Source organism: Poecilia latipinna, unplaced genomic scaffold, assembly GCF_001443285.1.
Source record: "Poecilia latipinna isolate Pla-1442-1.1 unplaced genomic scaffold, P_latipinna-1.0 Scaffold30, whole genome shotgun sequence".
Lineage (NCBI taxonomy): Eukaryota > Metazoa > Chordata > Actinopteri > Cyprinodontiformes > Poeciliidae > Poecilia > Poecilia latipinna.
The window spans coordinates 324533-350914 of NW_015112646.1; the positions used below are offsets into that span (position 1 = coordinate 324533).

Here is a 26382-nt window from a genome sequence, read left to right on the forward strand (position 1 = left end):
TCAGGTTTCCGATATGCGTCCCCCCCAATGACAGACTCGTTCCTACGCCCTTGGTTATAGATACATTGATGTTGCATATATATAACTTATTTTAACATGAAGATAAATTCAAATAATTTGACCTACTTATTGATGTGTGCAGAAATCATTGTTTTGCACATTTTGTAGATGTTTGTGAATATATATATTTTTTTACTTATTCAGTTACTTTAAATTGTCACATGTATAAATATTTCTCTGGCAAATTATGTATTTATTCGACTGTGGCATTTTTACCCCTCAATGTCCAAATTCTGTCAATGACGAAAACTATAAAACACATAAATTTAAAATCTGTTCAAAGTGTTTATATTTTCAGGGGAGTGGGAATAAAATTTGGTTGGTTCAACAACAAATAAGAGCTCATATTTGGCTTAAATGCTTTGTTTTCTTCTGACAGCAGTTTTCTTCTTTAACTTTCTTTTAATAGCTCTGAAAGTAAATTGTATAATATTCGTTAAAGCTCCCATTCAAACAGTACCACGTGTTAGTTTATGACACAGCACTCCAATAAATCACATTAAAATTAGACGTTCCGACGTGACAACAATTTCAAAGACATTTGACGTTTTTGTCGCCACCGAGAGAAAACTGTCCGCGGGCGCGCAGGTATAGAGCCAAAACCTGCATTTACTGTGGATGCTTCAAAAAAAAAAAAAGATGTCCACGAAATATCCAAACCGGCCTGCAGGCTTCTCATGCTGCGCAACCACATATCCAGAATACCAGGATTATATGGTTCTGCGGCGTGCGTGCGTGGGGGGCAACCCCAGCTCATCCTCCATCTGATGGCAGCATCAGGCAGTCCCGTGAAACGTTTGCGTGGGAGTTCCCTCCACCGCCATGTCGGGATGGTGCACATCGCTTCCTCTCTCCCTCTCTCTCTCTCTCTCTCTCTCTCTCTCTCCCTTTCTCCACACATCCTCCCCCACATTATAACAGCTTAGCACGGCAGAAGTAGATCCTACAGCATCCAGCAGCCAGCATCCCTCTATCCCTGCCTGGGGAGCTGCAGTCCTACCCGGCGCAACACCGTGTGAGTGATGCCACAGCATCATCCGCATTTCGACGCGAAATAATCGAGAGTTGATCCAGCAAAGGAGAGAGCTTGGGGTGAAGGAAAATTTGCTTCAGCCTCGAAGACGGCAACTGCCCATGAAGATGTCTAACGCTGACACCGTCTTAAACCCCACCGATCGGGTGGTAAAATGTAAGTTAGCCTACATTTTCCGCTCGGATGTGGCTGCATTACATAATATCTCAAGCGCTGCGGTTAAGGAGGAGAAGGGGGGGGGGGGGGGGGGGGGGGGGGGGGGGGGTCCTTTACTGTTGTTTTAATCGTGCCATAATGATTGATTAAGTTGCGTTGGTTGGGAGGTTATAGTGGACAAGAGAAGCTTTGATGTTGATAAACAATCCCAGGTTCCTCTGCTGCACAAGCTCTCCCCCGAGGAAGTCAGGCGTAAAAAGCACGAAGCATTGCTCAAACATATATCTGTATATAAATATATGCATGCATTCCGCGATCTAACTGGATCTTTTTGCTGCTGCTCGGTTTTACAGTAGCATGGCGTGTAGGCTGCAGCAGGCAGGCAGAAGTGAGGAGGAAGAAAAGCTCAGTTGGCGAGCTCAGTTGTGGTAGAAGCTGGAGCAGTGATGCAGCAGGATTTCGTGGGCTTTAACGGGGGCAGCAGAGGAGGAAGGGGGCATGAAATTGACATTTAATGGGATATACTTTACCAGGAGTGAGTCACATTTTAATTTGATTAGGGGGAATAAAGAAGAAGAAAAAAGGCATGTATGGAACTGATCGATGTGGGATAATGAGGTCCTCACAGTTGCCATAGCTCACTTGGCCCAGCTCATTTTCAGCATGCATCTGCACTGTGCATGAATATATTTCTGTAGTATGCAGTCCAGTGCATTATCAGGATGGCCTAGCAGATCTATCAGCACTAGAACCACTACAGGCTCAAGACTTGGAGAAACACGGCAATATTTGTGACAATTATCTTTTGAAGCATCAAATATATAAGCTTAAAGTTAACTTTTTTTTAATAGAATGAAAAAGCACCTGCTTCTGCTGCCCCTCACACTACCAAATACACCCACTCACCAACAAAGCTCATACTGCAAGCAGTATTTTTATTATATAACCAATAAGAAACCACAATACTTAACTTCTGCTGTTGATTGGAAACGAAAATGGGTGGAGAAGAATCTGTCAGTTCAGGTTTAGAGCCAAGATTTTTAACTAGATATGCTGTCCAGATTCCATAGGAGAGACACCAAAACAGCACTTTCATTTAGTGCCAATTCATACGTTGCATGGATTCCAACTTTTGTGTAGAGTAGTTTTTTTTTTTTTTTTTTTTTTTTTCTGCTGTGGCTGCCGCCCTACAGGCAGCACTGGCCTTGGCAAAAAGCCATATTGCCCACATGAAACACAACAAATCGACAAAGTGATTTAGTTTGATAAACCATTACAGACATACAAGGCATTCTAAAGAAAATATTTTGACCCACAACATTTTTATTCATATTGCCAAGGCAGCAGCATAGCATATTAAAAATGTGTCATCATGAAAAGTAGATATCCCAATGCAGGGACAGACCAAGGTATAAGTAAACTTGGTCACTGCTTGGTGCTTCTGGCTTGACGGGGAACCCAACAGAAACTTAACTTAAAGTGACAGGACATGTGTACATTCTAACTAAAAGCCTTTTATTTTAGTTCTTGTGAATGCAACATTAGAGGTCCTCAAGGTTTCAGAACTAAACCAAGGAAATAAAAGATGAAGAATGGAGAGAAAAAATGTGTGTGTTAAGGATCCCTGTTACATGTCAAAGGGATATCGTTTAAACAAATACATAAAAATAAAATATCAGTCGTCTTATTCCTGCTGTTGGGTTTACAGGAGGTAGCCCCAAATTAAATATTATTTAAAAATGAACTGGCTGAATCTTAGTTTTGTAAACCAACCCACTGACTCATTTTAAAGAAGCATTATCTCATCAATGCATATCTGATTACATTTTATTTTCTGCACATTGATAGTTGTAAATGAAATAAATAATACACGTAAAGGATATATTTAAGAGCTGGGCTGCACGGGGTGTTGCAGATAGCTTATCTTTCAAATATTAGTGTGTGCAAAATGACTTTTATATCTATTCATCAGGTTGCAACATTAATGCAGTTGGGGAAATAGTTAGTGTCATACTCAATGAATTAAAATATTATTGAAAAGTTAATTCCTTTCAATATATCCATTCACAAAAACACATTATATAGGTTAAATATACAGACGAAGCCTTTATTTATGTATTTATGATGAATTTACACTTACACCTAATGAAAACATAAGACTACATTTTACCAGCAAACACATTTCTAATATGTGGGTTTAATGTCTGAGCCTCTAAATTGTTAGATATGACTGTATACACTTCACATGACCACACTGGGAATGCAGACAATTCATTATATTGTTCAATAAATAAACAATACCTGAATTAAATAAGTAATTGATGGAACAGTAAACTGAAATTGTTGCTCATAAACATGAACTTAGAACAAAACAAATGAAACCAGTGTTTGGTTATTTTTAGTTGTTTTTTGTTTGTTTTTTCTGTTTATCATAATGTTGCTCTTTGACATATCTCTTATTGTAATCTAGCAACATACTCAACTTAAATGCTAAACCCAAAAATGCATTTTCCTTACTTGTGTGGCACAAATTAAAACTGAAATAATGGAAAACCTGTAAGGAAATATTGGTGACAATTACCCTCTTGATTCCTCAATGTAACTGATTCTATCAAAAATACTAAATTACACAGAATTAGAAGAAACTGAGCAACATCGAAGGAAAATGGGAGTTAATCACATCTGATATCACTATGGCATAATTTACTAATACTGGACATATTATAGAGGGAAGCCATGCGATCACTTGTATACCTAAGGATGACTGGCAATTTGAACAACAGAAATGACTGTTGGCCAAGAGTTGAAGAAACAGTGTGAAGCAAACAGAAAGTCCACATCAGCACAGGCACACGGCCAGCTTTCTGACTGAAACGCTTTGCTTTTGTAACAGGAGCATGTAACACCAAACACTTTGAGGAGTCTGAAACACTCAACATGTTATTATGCACTTGTTTCAGTTTTATTACTTGTGTATTTTGTAGAAACTATCTGACCATTTAAAATAGGAAAACATTTACTCACATCTAAGTTCGAGTCATTTTCTAGAGGCCCTAAAACATGTGATAGGTTTTGTTATTTCTTGACAGGCTTGCGGATATTCCTTTTGTCACTTTTATCTGCTTTTCCTATTTTGGTATTTGGCTTTGAAGAGACAAGCCTTTCTTTTTACAATTCCCAGAGTGCCTAATGTAAAAAAAAAAAAAAAAAAAAAAGTCATAAAGAACTGAATCACAGTGGCATCAGTTGATCAAAGTTTGCCATCATGACAGTAGTGAGTTATTATGTTCTGGTGCACTCACTACGTGAGACTGGGATATTTTTATCTTTGTGGGCATAGCTTTAACCTAAAGCAAACTAGGTTTATCTTCAGTTCAGACAGAGCATAAAAAGCTTTGGTTTGGTTTCTGCTGGCCAGTGCAGTTTGATTTTCTGCTGAACTGTTAGCATTAACAGGCAGAAGGCTACATTTCTACCTGTGCACAATCTTTCCTCACTTTGTCACTTGTTCCTTCATCCTAAAGTCACTTCTAATGACTGATGAAATAGTTTGACTAGATGGAAGTGGACCAGTGTTTGCTAAATGTAATAAATACATTTAGTTTGGAGGTTTAAATATCTTCCAGTGTGTAGACCTTGCACATGGACGTCTGAAGGGAACCTGACACCTACCAACACTAGTTAGTCCAATCATGTGGGGCTGTACAGTATTTCCTAATAGGATCCAGGATCTCTCTTTTGCAATAATATCTATTACATACATGGTTGTTCTGTTTTTTTTTTTTTTTTTCAATTGCTCAGCGTGATAACCTGTCTTAGGAATATTTGTCAGGCATCATGAACACAATACAACACAAGTTTTATTCAAAGCTGATTGGAAAATTTGTGTTGTCAGCTGCCTTAACGTGTCTAATAAATCACTGTCTCTATGAACCTCCAGTGCAAATTGCAGTTTTCTGGAGCACCACTGGCTGCACTCCAACACTCAGCTGCTGTTGCTGTTGCCACTGCCGCTGCTGCTGCTGCTGCTGTTGCCCGGCAACATACAGTATTTCATAGCTCAGCTGAGCTTGGCGCTGAGCAGAAGTCAGCTTTTCATCTCTGCACCACACATCTATATCAGTGTACTTGTATAATGTGCCTTTGCTTCTGTAGAAGGTGTTGTGGAAGAATATTACATAAGATGCAGGGATTATATATTTAGGAGTTTACTGTTATTACCCATATTAGGAAGACTACTATAAAAATATAGGCTAAATGCATTTTGAGTAAATACGCAGCGAGTAAATTTTATTCCTTATAGAATTAGGAATTTATTTAATAATTTTATGATAAATTGTTTTAGAAGAATTAGGAGCTACATTTACAAGATTTTTGCAATATAATAATCAAAAAGCAAAGCATGTTCTAATTTATTAAAGAAATATATGAATATGTGAATATTGTTGTTGTTATTTTTTATTCTTTATGTACATGCTTTTAAGTTTTGGCTGTCCAATTTGAGTGCAATGAACAAAGCACAACAGAATGGCCATATTTTATTATCAAGTTTGTTTAGTGATCATCTCCAGACAAATTGTTCCACATTGCTAAAGCTCTGGTCGATCTATTTCATTAACATTAAGTTTCAATGTCATTCCAGTTTGGTAAAAAGCAAAGAATGAATAAAAATCTAGGAATAAACAATATTAAGATTGCTTTGCTGTTGGAAAGAGAGACGTTGTGGTAATCTACAGTTGCAGAGGTCAGAGGTCCTGCAATGGCACTGGATTAGAACATCACATTAAATTTGTATTTACTGATTTTTACAAATCCACACTGAAACAATCAGATGAAAAAAAAGTACACTGTTTGATAAAGAAAGATTTGAAAGAGTCCCAGTTCAGAAAAAATATTATTGTTTTTTATTCAGCATTGTATGCTAAGACTATTTTGTGAGCTTTTTACTTGTCACCATGTTTGCGCTGGACAGTATCTGTGAATATTTCTTCAAGAAATGGACGTTGGAGGTGGTGCACCAAAAATAATTTTTCTGTGTGAAACATACTGAGAACAGAGTAACTGTAACACAGAGTAACCTTTAGATGTGAATGTAAAGTGGTGTAAAAAAACAAAACAAAAAAACAACAACATTGTAGTGGTTTGAATTATATTTAGTCTGCCATATTTATTACTCAGCTTCTAGTTGTTTAGCTTCAGACTTTTAACTTTGGCCCTTTGGACTAACTTTTAATTTCTAGTTAGTTTGGAGTATTAGCATCATAGCATTACCTAGGCTCTCTTGGACTCGCAATTTGTTTCAGATTATAGCCTTGTTTCTTTCAAAATGGCCCCTTCCTTTTGTTCATATCTTCATATTGGTAGCCTGGTGCCTTTTGGACTATCAGCAGCGTCCAAATGTTAGCTTGGCCCTCTTGGACTAAGATATGCCTGGTCTCACCAAGAATAACTATTAGCTTATTAGCTTAGCTTTAAAACAATATTTTGGCCCCTCTTGGGCTACTCATCAGTTTCGGGCCATCCATGTGGGCCCTCTTAAACTAGCCACAATCTTCAAAGTGTTAACTTGACCCCTCTTGGACATTTGTAAACTTTGGACTATTAGCTTGGCCTTTCCTGGACCAGGTGTTAGCCTCAGGGACAATAAGCTGTATTTTAAATGAAGGTGCATAGACACTTAACTTCTCTGTGTAAGATATTAACTCCTTACAAGTTTTGTCAAAACTTTACTTTAAAAAAAAGCCTAAGCTATCTGAAATATAACAACAAAGAATGTTTATAAGTAACAAATGACTTTCTGAGAAGTATAGTGAAAAGGTGTGCACTTCCTCCAACTCTTTTTTCTAATTTGTATGCTTACTTTGCAGGAATAAGGTGATTTTGCTTCATATATCATAAGTTGTTTCTTTCTGTTTTAAACTGGTAACTGCTTTTTATACTGCTTACAAAAACTGAACAGATTTTTGAGCGCTGTTATATGTAGTGGGCTCATTCACTTCCTCTGCAGTGCATTCAACGCTGCTTTGTACTTGCTGGTTAAGTGTCAAAGCACACGTCGCCATCACAGATACACACTGCGCCCTGTGAAAAGTTTTAGGCCCTTTAACTACACTTGCAGGGGCTTGCCTTATTATCCCAGGAATAGTGGCTTTGAGATTTCTCTAGTTTACCATTCATTATTAAAGACCATCTTCACCACATTGAGTTCAGAGCCTCTTTCTTTGTCTTTTCTTTCTCTGGCTGTGCTGAGTGGCCTTGTTAGTTGCACACTTCAGAAATCTGGCACACATTCAATTGCTCATTCTCTGAGTTTTTGACTTATAACATATGTGCATGTTTCCAGTAAGAGTGTGTTGGTGCCTTCGTTTCTCACTAATGTAAATTAGCAAACTGGCCTTACATTTTCTTCCCATGTAAATTATTTGTTCTTTTGACACTTTTTCTGTGTATCTAGATTAATGTTTGTGCATGTGCCCAGAAGCTAGTAGTCACACAGATCATCTGCAAATTTTAAAATAATAATAATCCTTGCCTGCCATCACCGAAGTAATTATCTGTGCTTGGATTTCATAGTTTCACAGACTGTCTGGTGGGTAGGTGACTGGTGCAGATTTAATGACCACATGCTTTAGGAAACCGGGAAGAGTGAACCAATTGCTTGAATGTTTTATGCAGAAATCAGAAAACACAAAACTCCACACCTGCATTGGAATACATTGCATTAAAAAGCAGACCTTCTTGTGAATATCATACATTATAATCAAATAATTTAATAACTGGATTGTCAGTAGCACTAACAGTTACTAATGTTTCTGCCGTATGCCAATTATTTGAATTACAATTTTTGCCTCTGTGCTCTGTCCTCCCTTAGCTGTCCCCTTCCCCTTGAGCCACCGCCTTACAATGAAGGAAGTGTTCGACTGTGAAGGCAAACCTCGCGTAGATCTGCTGAAGGCTCACCTGACCAAGGAGGGCCGTGTGGAAGAAGCTGTCGCGCTCCGAATCATCAATGAGGGAGCAGCCATCCTCCGTCAGGAGAAAACTATTCTCGACATTGAGGCACCAGTCACAGGTATCACATGGTTTAGGGACGTTTCCAAGCTTTTCATGGCAAGCTGAATTAGGCTAAACCTGGAACTCATTTTTTATGATCTTCAGTTAAACATATGAACGACTGTAATGTTTTGATATGTCGTAGTTTGAAAATGGGCTCTTCTGTCAGTGATTTAGCATGTTTAGCATCAAAGCCATGGGCCTTACTCATCTAAATTAAAGCTAGCCATTTTATTATTAGGCAGTTTTATTAATAAGCAGTTTTGTTTACCTTTTTCAATCCTATTTAAATCATTCCTGGTGTTTATTTTTACCCCCAAACAGGGGACAATTATCTAAAAAGGTAACGTACAATTGAGGCTGATGACTCCCAGTAAATTTAGCACACATCTGTTTCAGCAGTCATCCAAATCACATATATCGTTGATATGTTGATGTGCATCCTAGTCGCTGATCTGATGTCTATTCTTTGTTCGTATGCATTGGTGTTGAGGAGCTTTTAATGAGTAATCCTTCAATTTATTTGTCCTTGCAGTATAAGTATGAGAATAGCTTTTTACTTAGCTACTCTTTAAAATGGGAAAGACAATAGATCATGCTCAAATGAGGTAAATGTGTGTTTGTCATCATTACTCTGAAAATGCCAGTAAGAATATAGTTGCTTTCCTAAATGTAATCTTATCTGCGGTAATGTTAATAATTCAAATATTTAAAATAACCGAACCAAACTGGACGAGGATTCGAGGTTGTATTGTCGGATGTGGTGGGTTGCAGTAGTTTTATTGAAGAAGGAAGAAATAATGACTCCAAAGTTGAAACTGAGTCTTAAAAATAAAGCACGCACTATTTAGTTATTGATTTTGGCCCTGGGGCAACAGTTTGGTAGATAATTATCGCAGACAGTGTGTTCTTTGGTGTTGCTCAGGATGAGTATTTTTAGTCCGCCTCCTTCTTTTGATCTTTGTTGTTGTTTCAGGCCAGTCGATGTTTGGTTCAGATAGGAACTTACCAGCAGAGCTTTGCTGGTGTTGCCCGGGTCAGATCTAAACTTTAAGTAGTTTTGCGCTGATTGTTTTGATGTAGGAAAACAGAGATCACTGGATTAAAAGGAGACTAATTGAGACATTTTCAGTCTATGGCAAATTTTGTATTTTACACCATTTACAGAAAGACTTTATAGACTTAATAAGAGTTGGTATTTCAGGAATTATGCTTTATTTCTTTACATTTAGACCCACAAATAATTGTTTTGTAACTACACCAACATATAACATAGGACAATTTAAATTTCCTCTGATTCCCAAAGGTTTAGTTCTCTGGACATTTGATTTTAAACCACTTCACGTGGTTCGTTAATGCTTTGTTCACTTTCACGTGCATGTTTAATACGACAAGATGCACGATATTAAATACACATATAAGCACCAGTATTAATTCATTAGCTCACGATCAGCTCAACATTTTCAGAAGTGACAAAGTGACGAAAGTCACATCTTCAGGCCTCAGCCTCCTGGTCTAAACAGATGCAGAACGTATTGAGGTGAAAATCTGTAAAAGTATTGTGCGCGGGCATTTGTGCGTTTGTTTCGTATCTTTGTGAGCTCGACTGCATTTGAATTTCAATGTGGCTTTCGCCTGCATGTAATACATGGGGTGTTTGTGCACGGGCCTGCACCTATGTGCGCATGTGTGTGTTTGATTGCTTTAGTCACACAAGCAGTCTCCCACACACATTGCTCTGAGCTTTGAGTGGGCGAAGGCCACTGTGGAGCTGATAGGGGAGACGGAAAAGCGAGAGGAGATGGAGGATGAGCAGGAGAGAACGAGACAGAGCGAGTTGATAATGAAAAATTGAAGGCAGCAAGGAAATGAGATGTAGGCTTGCACTCCAGAGCCATAGTGTTCGCTGTGAAAAAAGCATACATCTCCCTGGGGGCTTGGGTTTCTTCTACCCCTTTGAGGTTTGCGCTTCTCATTTCTCAGAAGTAGAGGAAGGAGGCCTTAAAGACCACAGAAATATCTCATTACCATCATGTCCTCGATGTAATTGCTCAAAGTACTTCCATAATTATTTAAAGGTCTCGTCAGTAACACAAATCATCTTCATTATTTCCAAACTATAATTGTGTTTGTTTGTTTTTTACATTTTGTACAAACAACAGACATATTGCGTGGACAAAATCTTGCTTTACTCACTGATGATCTCAGCACCAATAATGTGCTCTGCTTTGTTGTTTACAAACATCGTCACCATGATTTTATTGTCACTGTATCTGCATAAATATCTTCTGATCTTCACGGGCGCAGATTTATACGTCTGTTTCAACACATTATTGCACGTGGCAGACGGATTGCATGAGATGGGTCAGAATTTGTATTTACACCTCGACTATTGTCATTGTGATTTGTTGTTATCCCATGTCACTGCAAGACTGACGATAAAAAAGGCGACATGGTTCTTTGATAGCGTAGCAGATGTCTGCGGAGGATGGCTAAAGCCCTTCAAAGCAATCTCCTACATTTCTTCACTAAAACTGATATGTTCATGGTAATGTTGGCCAGGTAGAGGCCTAAAGCAGTGGCCTCAGTCTGGGCAGACCTGCTCACATGTGAAAATGTAACAAACATTATTTATGTATGCTACTTTACCTTTCTTTACCTTTTTTTTTAAATTTTCATATAGACAAAAGCTTCCTGTGAATAGGCGGTAAAAACTAGCAGGTTTGTAATAAAGATTAAACACAAGGCATCTGGTTCACACCAATGTGTGTGTATTGTCTATTTTAAATGAATAAAATAATGCAGTGCTTCCAATAGGGTGGATTTTTGAGGTTATACTGCTTTTTGTATGCCTGTTTTTGACTTCCTCTCTGAACACCTGTTTTTATTTTCCTGGTGATAAGATGTAAGCTATGTGACACATTGTTTTTCTTTTTGATCAACATTGGGGATGATCTCTTGAGACTTTGTTCTGGTAAAGACTGATTTTTGGTATCTGTTGAGAGTCTGATCAGCTGATTTATCTCTCATATACACTTCTCACTATTGCAAATCTGCATTTCTTTTCCATGATGTGGAGGAACGCTCAATTTGATCACAATAAATCAGGCTGCCAAAGATTTTGTGAAAATGTCGACAATGAGCTCTCGCACACCTTTAATGTTAAAGAAGCAACTGAAATATTGCAGCAATGACTCACTATTAACATTATTTAAAATCACTCAAAGCTGTGGTGTCTGCAATGATGTGGATTCATTTATGCTTGAATCTGATAAATTGACCTACTTTCTGTTCTATCCTTGCTATCTCACCATTCGGGACATCTCATGTGGCATTCATCTCCAGTTAGGTCATTTGCAGTGACATTGCAGTGGTAATGTCACTGCAAAAGGACCTGGTTATTCTGCAGGTGAACATTGGGAATGCCACAACCTTGACCCCAGTTCTGTGCAAGTTAAAGCGATTTTATTTGTGCACAATAAATGAGCTGCACAATTGGAGTAACAAAAAAGCTTCACTTTTTGATATTCCAATTAAAGGACTGCAGAAATGTTAGCCAGACAAAACAATCTTATGCTTGATCGATTTATGACAAAGAAATCGATGGATTATTAAACATTTATCGTCATCACTTTTCATCTCATTAAATGACACATAATACCATGAGAAAGGATTTTAAGTTCATATCACCATTCATTGGCCAGTGGAATGGTTTGTTACCATGGAGACGCTTGACTCAGGCTGACTGTGGAGTCACACTGATTTCCTTTGCAAGTTTTCCTACTGCTGGGCATCAAGGGATGTAAAAGCTTCCTCTCCCTCCTAAGTACTCTTTGATCTCCCAAATAATAAAATACGACTTCACCAACAGGAAAAATGCCTTTCTGGTTTTCATTATTTTGTACTAAACCAAAATCACAAAAAATACCCCCAAAAACTCTTCAGTTACCTGTTGACCTGTTTTTGTTGGGTCTGATAAATTATTCACAATTGAAATGATGCTAATAACGAGGCCTGTGTTTTCCTTGAATAGATTATTAGATTAAACTAGCAGTAAACACAGTACAAATTCAACTAAAATATAATGCATTTAAATAACATGAACATTTATTGATGTATCTCTAATTTAAAGGAATTCTTTATGTTTATATAATTCAGGACATTTTTTGGTAAACTTGACAAAGTTGCTGTGCTCAAAAAAGTAACATTCAGAGGAAAAATTTTAATTCACCACCATACTTCTATTTTTTTCCTTTGCTCATTTTCTAGTCTGTGGGGACATCCACGGTCAATTTTTTGATCTTATGAAGTTGTTTGAAGTGGGAGGATCGCCAGCCACAACACGGTACCTGTTCCTCGGGGACTATGTTGACCGTGGCTACTTCAGTATTGAGGTGAGAATATATGTTTGTATGTGCTGAAAGGAAGAAAAAAAAAGATTCTTAACAGCAGTGGATGCGTGCTCTAAAATAACTAAATCTATGCTTGTCTGTCTGTTTGCTCTGACAGTGTGTTTTATACCTTTGGTCGCTGAAAATCCTCTATCCAAAGACGCTATTTTTACTTCGTGGAAATCATGAATGTAGACATTTGACAGAATATTTCACCTTCAAACAAGAATGTGAGTACCTTCGCAGGGTTCAACGCGTTGCTTTTGAGGCTTTTCTTCTAGTCTTGGCATGCTTTTGTGTAGCCTGCAGCATGTCTGGAGGAGCTAATCCACTATAGCACATGTGACAGTATGAAAGGTTGGAGTTTTCTGTCAACAGATGAAAATTTGATGTTGATAGCTAAATGTTTTAGTGAAAAATATGAGTTCAGACTTAGCATTAATTCTCATCCGTGCAGCTGATCCATCGTTTTGTCTATCAGGTAAAATCAAGTACTCAGAGCAGGTGTATGACTCATGTATGGATGCATTTGACTGCCTTCCTTTGGCTGCACTCATGAACCAGCAGTTTTTGTGTGTCCACGGAGGACTCTCACCTGAAATACACACCTTAGACGACATTAAAAAGGTAATGGAGAAACAGTAGAACGGCGTCCCCCACGTAACGCTTCGTTATTTTTGTAGTTTTTTTTTTTATGCCTTAAAACGTTTCTCTTCTTCGTGTTAAGTTGGATCGGTTCAAAGAGCCGCCAGCGTTTGGGCCCATGTGTGACCTGCTCTGGTCTGATCCTCTGGAAGACTTTGGAAATGAGAAAACCCAGGAATACTTCAGTCACAACACAGTGCGAGGTTGCTCCTACTTCTACAGGTGAGCGCAGGAATAATGTGGGTTTGAGGGTAACCTCCAAAGGAGGTTAAAAGTGGTGAACTTTATATCTGATTTGTAAATTCTTGTTTGGCAGTGAGTAGTTATTTTACAGTCTTTTTTATTGTTTAGGTTCTTTGCTTGTTGTTTTTTTTTTTTAAAAAAAAAAGCTAAACTACTTTGGTCTCTTGTTAAAAACATGGACAATTCAGATTTAACCTGAATTATTCTGCATCACAAAAAATCACTAATGACGTAATTAGTCCATGTCCTGCATGGATACTCCATTGATGCACCTCATTTTCAATTGATACCATTACTAACAATATGCACAGAGAAACTATACTCTCAGAGTAAGAGCAGATAAGTTGACCAAAGAGCTGATTGCCCCATCCTGTCAGGTTTCACTCACCTGGCTGTATTTATCTACAACCAGATGATTTCTCACATATTTCCATCCTCTTAAACTGGCACTTACAGGAGGAGGTCCTGATACGAGGGATATGAATATTTTTATAACAGTTTTTCTACTTTAACATGAACATTTTCACATCTGATACCTGGTGTTTACCTAAAATTCAGCATTGCTGTTGTTTATGAATTCAAGTCACCGTTCTTGAGAATAACTTAAAACATGAAAATGTGCTATTTTCAGCTTTTTTAGAATTACTTACAAAACAATTAGAGTATTTTTAGCTGTCTTAAAATATAACAATGCATTTATAGGCGCATTTCAATCACTTGACAGAAGGATTTTGTTGGTTGTTTGTGGCAGCTTGTTGGGAACAGACGTTCATGGTTTAAAATCTTTTACCTCTGAAGGAAACAGAAAACATGAGTGTGAGACCATTTTAAGTCCTTGCTTAAAGAAAGAGTACCACCGCACCAGGCGCCTTTTTCTGGCCTTTTTTGTTTCTGTTACCTTGTAAATGCTGTGGCAACACGGTACCTGTAGTCCAAGACCACTACTAGTTTCTACTAGTAGAAACACCACTACAGGTGTTTCTACTAGTTTTCTAGTGAAAACAGCCTGTCCCTGTCCCTGTCGACATCAGCCTCTCTACCGTTTATACAGATGATGCTTTCGACTTCAACGCTGATTTTAAATGAACTCCCCCCTTGATTCATGGACTCTTTTTAAGTCCACTAGTTTTCTAATGAAAACTAGTAGAAAAGTCCTTTTATACTGAATTCAGTTTGAGAGACATCTGTGTAGTCATTGTTATGAAACCACAGTAAATACAAACACATTATTAAGAACCGCTAACAGCCTCTGGTATATAAAGATCCCTGGGTATTAAACGGTTTTATATTTCAGCCTGCATTGCTTTTTATCCCTGTCATAAAGTCCAAATACTACAGTGATCACAGTCACTTGGCTCATGTGGCTGTTGTGTCTGCAGCAGCACTTATGAGTTGCAGGTCACACTATGCAATATATTGAACTGTTTTAAATTATGGTTACACAGGTTTTCTTGAACGCATCATTTCTTCTCTAATTAGATTGAGGAAAACATCAGAAATCAAAGAAGGGAACCGTATATAAATAAGATCAAAATTTTTACTGATATCTGGTGACTAAGTGGTGACTAGAGATTAAAAATAGATATTGAGATTATAATCTATTCATAGACATCAAATGCAAGACAACTTAAAAGAACGAAAAGCTCATAAAGAGATGGAATGATAGGCAGGAAAAAGGAGACTCAAAAGTATTTGCATCAGTCAAGTCAGGCCAAAATAATAAGAGGTGAGATCTGACCTGATATTGCTGTGGGACGGCAGGGAGCTGGTGGTGGAAAGGGGAAGACGTTAGGTATCAATTATAGCGAAAATATTCTTAATGAAAGCTCAGAACCTGAACCAGATTGGCTCCGAAAAAATCTGAAAGACTTTCTGGGTTCCTTCAGAGGGGAAATCACAGTCCAGGCAAGTGTGTGCTGCTAAAAATCATATTACAGCTAAAATTTAATTTTCTCTGATTTTTGCAAGGACCTCTGGCAGTTTCACAAGAGACACAACGACAAGTACAGCCATGAATATTTTTATCCGTTATTGCGCTGTGTACTCTTCTCAGGGTTTTTCTCTTTTTCATATGATTTCAGAAAATGTGCAACTACTTCAAGGAGACAGGTTTTATTCTCAGAAATTAGCTTCTCTGGACACAGAACATCGTTTTGTGGTTGGCTGGATATTAAAGCAACTTAGTTCAACACAAAATGCCTCTTTTTATTAAATTTTTTTACAGAAGACTGGAATGCTAAGAGCATTAGCAATGCTATGGGGGAAAATAAAATTCATATTTCTTATCTTCATCTTACTATTTATGTTAGCACAGCAGCAGAGTTGGCTCAGAAAAGAATCACTTTAAAACTCCTCAGTTTAAAGAGTAAGTTTTTTATGATTCATGTTTAGATTTTTCCCATGTGGAAAGGATAATAATGATAATAGTTGTCTATTCCAGCTCATGGTAACAGATAATACATTGGTCATTTTAAAAGGTTAAGTTTAATAAAACATGACACTGTGACCAGCACAAACATAAATGAGACTGTTATGAGCAAAACGGTAACCTAAAAGTCAAAGTACTTAGCTAATATCAATGAAAACAATCCGGTTGCCTTAGATGAATGAAACAAAACGCTCTCTCTTCCACCAGAGTGAAATGGTCGCCGACTGGTTTTCAGTGAGATGGGAACTCACTAGTGAGGATTGTTCTCTACATGTGTGGAGGATGCTGCTATTATAGTCATCTATCTCCCCCTGGCTTTGTTCTGCCTTCACTCTCAAACACACCTCTCCGTCATTATGACTCTCAACATCCCTACAGTATGGATGCAGCACAAAGTACCAAATTCTAGTAGGAAACTATGAGAGAAATGCAAAAAAAATGTTTTAAAAATCTGTTTCAAACACAGTGTTTACAAAGGCAAGGTTAAGATAGGATGGCAACTTCATAAAGACTGTGTTTTGGGTTGGAAATCAATTGGAAACTTATAAATAATTCTCCATAAAACTGAATACCTCTGATAATCTGAATTTACTGAAGTAGTGCTAATTCAGCAGCATCTGGAAAGCGAGTCAGAGTTGATGGAAGGATGGAGAGAGCAACGCACTGGAAGGAAACTTGCATAAGACCTGATTGTGGAGTTGAGGTTAACATACAGGCTATGCTACAATGGACCATATTCATGTGTTCAGATGTCCCAGTTAAAGTATAACCCTAAATCTAAAGAATATGCTACATGACTTAAAAATTGCTCTGCATTCTGCATCCTTATTATATGTTGAGGTTGATGCAAATGCAAACCACTTTTCTCAGATTTTATTAATAAAAACCGGAAACCAAATAAGATTTTTCTTCCACCTCACAACTGTGTCCTACATTGAGTTGTTTAGCCACATAAAGTTACAATGAAATACCATGTATGCTTGTTATTGTAGCCTAAAAACAAACGTGACCAAGTCAAAATTAACCATTTTTGATAGGACACCACTGTGGTTAAACCTAACAGAATCGGACCTTAAGTCATAAGCTAGACTTTAAGAATCTGACTTAAAGTCTAGCTTACGTTTCGTCTTGGCTTTCTATCTTTGCTCACATGTAATTTTTTTGTGCAGTGATTACAAGATGAACTAAGGAAGATTTTTTTTTTTTTTTTTTTAATATTGGGGGGGGAAATGAGTGCGATGACCAGCAGCCTCACAGATGGATTATCTTAGGTGAAAGAAAAGGGAAAAAAAAAAACTCTCGGTTTCACACTCACGACGCAGCACTTCCATCCCTCTCTGTCTCTTTCGCTCATACTCACTTGTCAGATTTTTCACTCGTTCTCAGTCACAGGCTCACCAACACATATCATTGTGTGTTTTCACAAAGGAGAGAAAAGGAACGATCGGAGGGCAGCTATCGAGTCCATATCGTGTTTTTCCTTGCATTAATCGATCAATGTAGTTTGACCAAATAAAATGGGACTAAAATATTAATGTGTGTTTGATTAGTTCATGTGAATATTATTATAGATTTTGAAACAAGGCGAGTTTCAGGCTTATGTCTGACATTAAAATGTGCTGTAGATGTTTTTTTAATAGAAACGGTTATATAACGTTCTTTTGAGTGCAGTTATCTTGCTGTGTTGTTAAACTCAAATGTCAGCCACAGAGGAAACCTTAGAACATGTTTCCATAGCTACGCATGTAATTTAAAGCATATTTTTCTCCTCGAGGGAGTGTTACCTATGTGACCTAAATAAAAGGGGAAGGATGGCACAGTTTTGCTAGGTGCTTAGGGCACAACAGTCCCCTTGTTTTTCTTCCGGCATAAACCTTGGAGCGCTTTAATATTTTAAACACCGCTGAAAGTTTGATGGGTCCACGGATGGCAGTGACTGCACGGAAGAGCAGCAGAAGACGATTATTACTGAGAAGGTTTAACTTGGTGGTATTAGGAGTTTTACGTTTGAGTCAATTTGTAATTTAAATTTCATGAGTCAAAATGCAATAATCGCATGGTTTATTCTGCTGGGGGCGGGGAGAGAGGAATTTAGAGACAGTCTTAAAGAAATGTATAGACTTTACCGGAAGTAATTTAATGAGCATGATGATTAAAACGAAAGAACTGAAGAAATTATTGTTAGTGTCACACAGAAACAAAGATTGATCATAGCTGTAACATCTAGTGATTCTGTTTTGCATTGAATATTCCAATGTGACTACTCAGTGTACACACAATGCATTTCCGCTTCTTTTTGTGTTCTTATTCTTTGCCTTCACAGTAGGACGCATTAATCTGAATTATGATCAGTGCAAACAGTAATTAAATGACTGGAAATTTAAACTAGTGCCCTAAAGATGCTGGAAAAGCCTTTTACAAAAATGATCTATTTATTAAAGTTGCATAATCTCCTGTTGAGAAACAATCAGTAGGAGATTATGGCTACTCGTTTATGCCTCCATTCGAGCTCTTTATGCTTTAGGTGTCCTGGTGTCTCTCTGTGTGCGTGAAGCTTGACGCTTTCAGCAAAAAGAAAACAAAAATGATCCAGTGTGAAAAGCAAATAACAATAAAAATGATCAAAGACACACACGTGTAGAAGAATAAAAGGAAATATTTTTGATTATTCAAAGCTTAAGAAAAATCACAATGATAAACCATTTTTAAAATAACAAATTTGCATTTAAAATATACAGGAACAAATCAGCAAATAGCAATAAATAAATAAATAAGAGCCAGCCTAAAGCAAAAAGCCGGCTAGAAGTGAGCAGCTTCACAGATACATTTTAGCATTAAGTAACATAATAATATGCTTTTGATTCTTTACGATGAGCTGTAAAAGCTCTGTCATGCAGATGCATACACTTCTGAAGGTGCCCTGTGGTGTATCAGGTAGCACGATGTCTGGGAAAGCTTCTTTAAGTCTAGCTAATTTTAAATTAAAGCCTATAAACTAATTAATACTCTCACCACTGCTTCATGTCAGCCGCAGCTTGTTCTTGACCTCAAGGATGCTCAAGGATGCAGAAATGAATATGGATAACCTAATAGTGATGGCCTTATAGAATATATATATAAAAAAACACACACACACAATATTTTTCAAATGTGCATCAGGAGAAAAATAATGCAAAAAAAGTAAAACAGATTCAAATATGGGAAACTGAAACAATGAACAATTTTAAATAGATTCTTGCTCATATTGAGTACATGTTTTTTACTCGGTAAGGTTTAGCTGCACAACAGTAATGGGAAATGTAGAGGCGCTCAGTCTCAACTTTTTCCATTTTTTCAATAACCAGCCACATATTTGACAGTTTTCATTACTGTGCTAAATCCATCTTTCACATAGAGATACTTTGGATATTGTCAGACTTGCTGTAACCTTCACTCTTATCTATCTGCTGATCAGGTGAAATATTACAGATTTAGTTAAAAGTTGAAACATTTGATTTGTAATCTTTTCCTGACCGGCTGCAGGGTGAGGGTTTATGCATTTAGGAAATAATGAATGCTATGAAAAAAAAAGCACAACTACTTTCTTCCCCTCCAGTAAATTATTTAATGAAAGAGTGTAATGTTTTGTTTGAATGTATTTAAATGTATTTCATGCCTGTTAAATATCTGTCTTAACTTTACACTATTTTCTTTTTAATTGTTTTTTTTCTGCCTAAACATCGATTTTTTCTTTTATTTTCCAGTTATCCAGCTGTATGTGAGTTCCTACAGAGCAATAACCTATTATCAATTATCCGAGCACATGAAGCACAAGATGCTGGGTACGTTGAAACAAAAAACACATCTGCGAAAATAATAAAACATTTCTTGACTGAAGACAAATCCAACTAGATTTTAAATTTCTGAATAAACTTTTTTTCTGTTTCTCTCTTCACCTCTTCCTTTCTATGCTGAAGTTACCGGATGTACCGTAAAAGTCAGACAACTGGATTCCCATCCCTCATAACCATCTTCTCTGCGCCAAATTACCTGGATGTTTACAACAATAAAGGTCAGATTTTTTTTTCTTTCTAATTTTCAGTTTTTTCTTTTTATTGTTTCTTTGCACCTTTTATTACATTAATCTTTGTCTTATTTCTGCACATTAGAGAGTTGCTTTTTGGTGATTTTTGAGTCACAGAAATTGGCCCACTATGACAAGAAGCTTTTAAATGTGTCATCCTCGTGCATATGACGTATTCAACTATCTAAGGTCAAATAGAACATATATATTTTTAATTGTATTTAAAAAATGTAAAGTAGGAGCCTAATGGTGTAAAAGAGAAGTGTCTTAATTAATTATCTCCTATAGTTGAAGTACCCCTGCTCTTTTAAGCACATTTCAGTTCAGATTTTAATTTTTTGCACAATTTCACAGATGTTTGCTAAATTTTCCAGGACTCTATGTGTCACTAAAGTGAAATCTGACATTTGAGAATCCTCCAAAAGCCACCCTGTCAGTTGTAAATAATTACCAAGACTTCCTGTGATTTTCCGTGAAAATGATTTCAACTAACAAATTGAAGTGTGTGAGTTAATATAAGTGCGTTTAGCTGTGAACAGGCATAATAAAGCATCAGGGAGCCCCCGTTTGTTTGTGTTCTCAGATCTGCGTCTTGGTTGCCATGGGCTATGGGAGATGGGGAGTGTGGGAGGGACTGTCAGCATTGCTGACTATCTCCATGTGGCTTTATGCCTCTTGATGTAACAGTGTCAGCAATCCCTGGCCTCAGCAAGGCCACCTAGTGGATGAATACTGCATTTTCTTTTCTCTTCCTGTTTCTTCTAATAAACAATATTAAATGTAAACCGAGCCTTGTATCTATAAGAAGGTGTAAGAGTATTCTATGCCTTCATTTAAAAAGTTGTGATTTTGTGGTGGATTTTAGAGTAATGACGCCAGAAAAGCGAGGTTATCTTTCAATTCATTGCATTTTTAACTAGCTGCTTACAAACAGCTCAAGGTTATTTTGAGTCAGATATGTTAATATAATTGTTGTGTTGTCGTCACAGTGTCGTTGGCCAATATCTTTCTGGCATAGCGTTAGTGATTAGTTTGCAATCGCAAATTGCCGGCTGCAAACTCACACTTTACTTTTACTTCAAAGGGAATGCTTTATTAATCTTGACATCACCTTATCATGAAGTTGTGAATTCATAATTAAAAAGATAGACTTCTCATGCCTCAATAGACCTCATATAATTGCGTTGATCAGGCAGAGGAATAATAATCTTGATCTGAAATCTAAATATACAACATCTGTGCCTTTAAAAAAAATCCTTGATATAAATTAAGCTTTTATTGCAGGAGCAGAATCTTCCTTGTGATCCCCTCTGTTATCTTGTGTCTTTGTCTGGTCTAATTGTCACAGCTTCTGTTGTTTTTTGCAACTCTGATTGTAAACAAATCTTTTTTCTTTTTTTTTAATTTTCACAAAAACTCTATGCTTTTTTTTAATCAGCAATGGCAGTAAATGTAGATGTCATTAAAACAAAACAAAAAAATTATCAAATCTTAACAATCAGGTGTTTGTCTTATGCAGTATGACGTAGTTTGATGGTGATTGTATGTAACGAGCTGGACATCACACAGCATCATTTAGGTCCGTTGGTTGTAAGGAGGAGTTGGGTTCAAGTGGAACATTTTACTCCCCTGTTCTCGCTGCTTCCCTTACAGCTGCTGTACTGAAATATGAAAATAACGTCATGAACATTCGACAGTTCAACTGCTCGCCACACCCCTACTGGCTGCCCAACTTCATGGACGTCTTTACTTGGTCCCTGCCTTTTGTTGGGGAAAAAGGTAGAAACCTTCCTCGCTTCTATTACGTTGCCCTGTAAAATGTTTCTGCCCCCATTGGATGTTTTACCCTTTTTATAGCTTGTACAAATCACTTGTGATCAACAAAGTTTGGCTTTTTTGAGGGGGAAAAAAGCCCCTTAACAGTCAAGTGAAAACAGATTTCTGCTAAGTAATAACAGTTAAATAAAAACATAATGTAAGTGGATGCATATCCCTTCCTCTCAAGTCATTAGATGCACGCTGATCTAGGCAGATCTAGAAATGGAAAGGATCAGATCCTTTCCATTTCTAGATGATGGATTGAAGTGAACTCCAGTGGCTTAGAGATTTATTTTTGTATCCCTCCCCTAACATATACTTTTCTCTGATTTGCTGATTTCTTTTGTCTTCATGCTGTAATGGTAGCCAGGAATACTGATTAACCAGTGACAGGCTTCCAGAGCCAGGTGTTTTTATACTCAGGTAATCTCCATTCCACTTATTGTGAGACTAATAGGACCAATTGACTAGACCACTGTTGAATTAAGTCAGACATTTTGAAGAGGTTGAATATTTATACAATTACTTATTTCGTCAAAGCAATGAAAATGGCAAAACATCCAAGGAGGTGAATAATTCTTATAGACACTGTAAGGCAGCTTATCTTTATGCCCTGGTTTGTTTCCTGCACCGCTCAGTGACTACCTGCTTCCTGTCCACTCTTTCCTCCACAGTCACCGAAATGTTGGTGAATGTGTTAAGCATCTGCTCTGATGATGAACTCATGAATGATGAAGATGAGATATTTGATGGTGAGAAGTCTAAAGAAGAGCGTTTCATAATTCATCTTTTATATTTCTCACGGGTACATTGTGGGTTCAGGGTTGACCTAGATCTGCACACGCCGCTGTTCAGAAAGGGAAAACAGCTCAGCAGTTGTTATTTAGGATCAGATTTAAAGCTGCATGTTAGAAAGAAGGCATGGAGTGTTGTTTTTTATTATTTATTTATTTTTTATTTTTTCAAAAATGACTGATTACTTGTTATTAAGGTCTCTACTTACCGGTCCAGACATACACAAAAAAAATCCTTGTTTATTTTATAATGTATTTAATGAATAAAAAGCTTTCAGCTTTTGATCTGTCAGAGTCAACCAAAGTGGCAAATTCTGATTTCTGTCTTAATGATTGATGCATCTCTAGACATAAGAACATATCATTTCATTTTGACTTGACAAAAAATACATTTCTCAAAATTGACATAATAGGAAAATAATAGAGCGTTGTTATGGTGTGTGCCTATAATCGCTGTGGATGGATTACCTCTGTTTGTTTGCAGCCAATGCAGCCGCGGCTCGCAAAGAGGTGATCAGAAACAAGATCCGTGCTATTGGAAAAATGGCCAAAATGTTCTCAGTTCTCAGGTAGACGTTTTGCTCAAGAGTGTGTTAGCAAATGGAGATATGATTGTAGTGTACATCTTGAAACACAGACATTATATAAGGTCTGTTTTGTATGCGTGTGTGTGTGTGTGTGTTTGTGTGAGTGGGGAAAGTGTTTTTTCTCCAGTCTGATCTGGGTTCAGCATAGCTTTCTGACCTGCTTGCTTGTTTCTGTTCTTCCTGCAGAGAGGAGAGTGAAAATGTGTTGACGCTTAAGGGCCTGACGCCCACTGGCATGTTGCCAAGTGGGGTTCTCTCTGGAGGCAGACAGACACTGCAGAGTGGTGAGCAGAAGGCTCGGCCTAAGTCTTTTTCTCCAGCACTGGTTCTCTCTCTCTTTTTCATTTTGGTTCGTTCTTGTACTCATCAGCATTCTCATCTCTTCCATTGCCTTTATCTATTTTTCTATCTGTCTCTTTCTCCAATCCCCCTTAAATAAAGAGCAGCCAGTAAATGCTGTTTTAGTCTCTTGTTGGATCTTCCAATGATATATTAATCCAAACCTTACGGGGTATAATTTAGAGTTTTCTGCTGCCTATTGTCAGCAGCTAATGTGTAGTATGGATTTTTAAGGGTTCTGTGACAAAGTTATTTGCAGTCAGTATCTTACTTGTAGCCGCAGCTTATCAACTGAGGCCAAAATCCCATCCCGATGAAACAACAAAAGTTTAGTTTAGACTTGTTTTGAAGGTGGTCGAAATATGCTTATCCTCATATACTGGGAAAAAAATAATTTCTACTGGGGAAAAAAATAACACTACAACATCTTAATCAGATCTAAAAATGTTGAAAATAAAAGTTCTGAATTTTTATGTTGTAGTATTACTTTTAACAAGCCCTGACACTCCCTTCAATGTGGTTGAATAAACACAGTTCTGCAAAGAAGCACTAAACAAATTTCCTCCAGAGAGATGCAAAGACACTCTGCCAATTATCACATCGTGCTTGATAGCAGTTGTCACCAAGGGTGGCACAGCTAGTTAATAGGTTTAGGGGGTAATTACTTTCTTACATCAGGCCAGGTAGATTTGAGCAGATATTCTCCACTATCAAAAGAAGTCATCGTCATCATCAGTTTTTCAAATGACTTGGGTTATCTTTGACTGATTCAATTGTTTTGATGATCTAAAACATTTCAGTGTGACAAAATTGTCATAGATACATAAGGGCGCTTGTACTGATTGGTCAAGCATAAACAGCGCTGAGAAATTATTTCCAACGCAAAATTAGAAATACAGTATAATTTGTCCACCATTATTGACATTTGAGAGAAATCATATGCGTGACAACACCTCCCTTATGCGGTCGTCCTGCTCTGTATTTTTTTTTTTTAAAGTGAATGTGAAAAAGTAGTTTCTGTAAAACAGGGTGCCACTAACTCAGCACAAGCAGAAATAATTATGGACCTGACATTTCCAACCTTTGACATCTGATCTTATATTAAGCTCATAGTCACATGGACATTTTTATTCACAAAAGCTGGGGGATACTCCTCTACCCTCCCGGGTGTCCGCTCCCCCCCATGCGTCCTCCATTTTGCTTTTACAAATCGCTCACAAGAGAGAATGCCGCTGCATACAGCCTTCCTCCATGGACAACAATGTTTGACCGTCTTTGTAGTCATTTAGTGCAGAATCATGCAAATGTACATAATTCCCCACCACATCTGATAAACGTTCCTCAAAAGTATTCATGCGTCCTGGGAATGCAAAAACAGGAGAGTGGAAGCTGACCAGTTAAAGCGAAATATCAACACTGATGTTATAGTGCATTTTGGCATAAAACACGGCAACAAACTTCAGGCGAATCACGTAACTCACCACGCAGAACCATGTGCCAAACAGAAGAGGACGCAGATGCGATTTTCATCACACGACTTGAGTTAATGAGAGCCGATTTCAACACCTTGGATGAAATGTAACTAGGATAAATGTTTTCTTTTGGGTTCTCTTAACATTGTAGCAACTTCCACACTGAGAATGTAGCATAAGGTGCTTATATATTGTGTTTTCAATGATTGGAAAAGTGGTAAATGGTAAAATGTTTTGAGAATTGCAACAGCTTTTATCAGGAGGACCAGGTGAGTTTATTCAGATAAGGACCTTCCTAAGCAATGATATAAACTGGACATGCAGAAACAATTACTACCTCCTTAAGCAGTACAAAGCATTAAAAGTAATTCAGATGCTCTCACATCCTTGTTTGTCATCTCAGCCCCCCGCACTTTCCATCATCTCATTTCTGTGTCTCTCTTTGTGGATCTATTTGTGTGACTTTTCATGAAAACTTTCTAACCCGAGATTGACACTAACTCAGTTTTAATGCATGGCGCTCCTCTGAGTTTGGCTTCAATAACAGTGAACATGTACCACTCATCTGGCCAAATAACATGAGTCGCCTTCTCCCTGGGGCTGCATTATACATTTGCATGGCTTTATCAGGAGTAACCTGCTCCCCTCCTCCCCCCTTCAGCCACCATTGAAGCCATTGAAGCCATCGAGACGCATGATGAGGACAGAGAAGGTAAAACTGGTGCTCCTTGTCCCATTGCTTTAATATGTTATCAGGGTATCCTGCTATATAATATTTCCAGACAATAGTTGAAACAATATAGAGTCCACGCTTAGCTTTTCTATGTTCATAGAGCTCCAACTTATTGTGAAGTTCATCCAAGCAGAGTTAAAACATAAGAGAAATGTTCTTTTTTTCAAAATAATACTTGTTGATTTTATGTAAATAAAGCAAAAATCACCATAGAGTAGATTTGAACTACTTTCTAATGGGAAGAAGTTACATTAGAAACTGTTCTCAAGATGAATAATATCTGTCGAATAACTTGCTTTCCAAAGATATTGTGTCTGAGTCACACGTGTGTAAAATGTGTGTAAGGTGTGCTGGCAGTATGTACGCATATTAGATCAAGATCTGCAGAAAAAAGTCTCCTCTTCATACACCTTTTTTTGCCTCTCTTCACAAGAAGCACATAGAATATCTCACCCATCATAGTTTGCAGTGAGTTTATAGTAAGTCTGTGTTTTCATATTGTCACTTTATTTATTTATTGAACACTGACTCATATTTGGATTGTAAAAGCTGTTTCATTTCTTGGGG

General features: G+C 37.5%; 1 protein-coding gene across 3 annotated transcripts in view; it reads left to right on the forward strand.

Annotated features, from left to right (window-relative positions):
- Nucleotides 1–26382, forward strand: part of ppp3ca (protein phosphatase 3, catalytic subunit, alpha isozyme) — a 46395-nt gene that overhangs the window by 15230 nt on the left and 4783 nt on the right. The window contains exons 2-14 of one of the 3 annotated variants that reach the window (XM_015040042.1): nt 1140–1249; nt 8121–8321; nt 12572–12696; nt 12812–12923; nt 13175–13320; nt 13421–13560; nt 19753–19830; nt 19966–20060; nt 21726–21851; nt 22565–22642; nt 23169–23253; nt 23458–23555; nt 25744–25794. In XM_015040042.1, the coding sequence (XP_014895528.1) occupies nt 1195–1249; nt 8121–8321; nt 12572–12696; nt 12812–12923; nt 13175–13320; nt 13421–13560; nt 19753–19830; nt 19966–20060; nt 21726–21851; nt 22565–22642; nt 23169–23253; nt 23458–23555; nt 25744–25794 (1390 nt within the window). In that variant the 5' untranslated portion in view covers nt 1140–1194. Of the gene's footprint in view, nt 1–812; nt 1250–8120; nt 8322–12571; nt 12697–12811; nt 12924–13174; nt 13321–13420; nt 13561–19752; nt 19831–19965; nt 20061–21725; nt 21852–22564; nt 22643–23168; nt 23254–23457; nt 23556–25743; nt 25795–26382 lie in introns of those variants that run through there. The other 2 variants (XM_015040033.1, XM_015040050.1) reach the window with 2 other exon arrangements.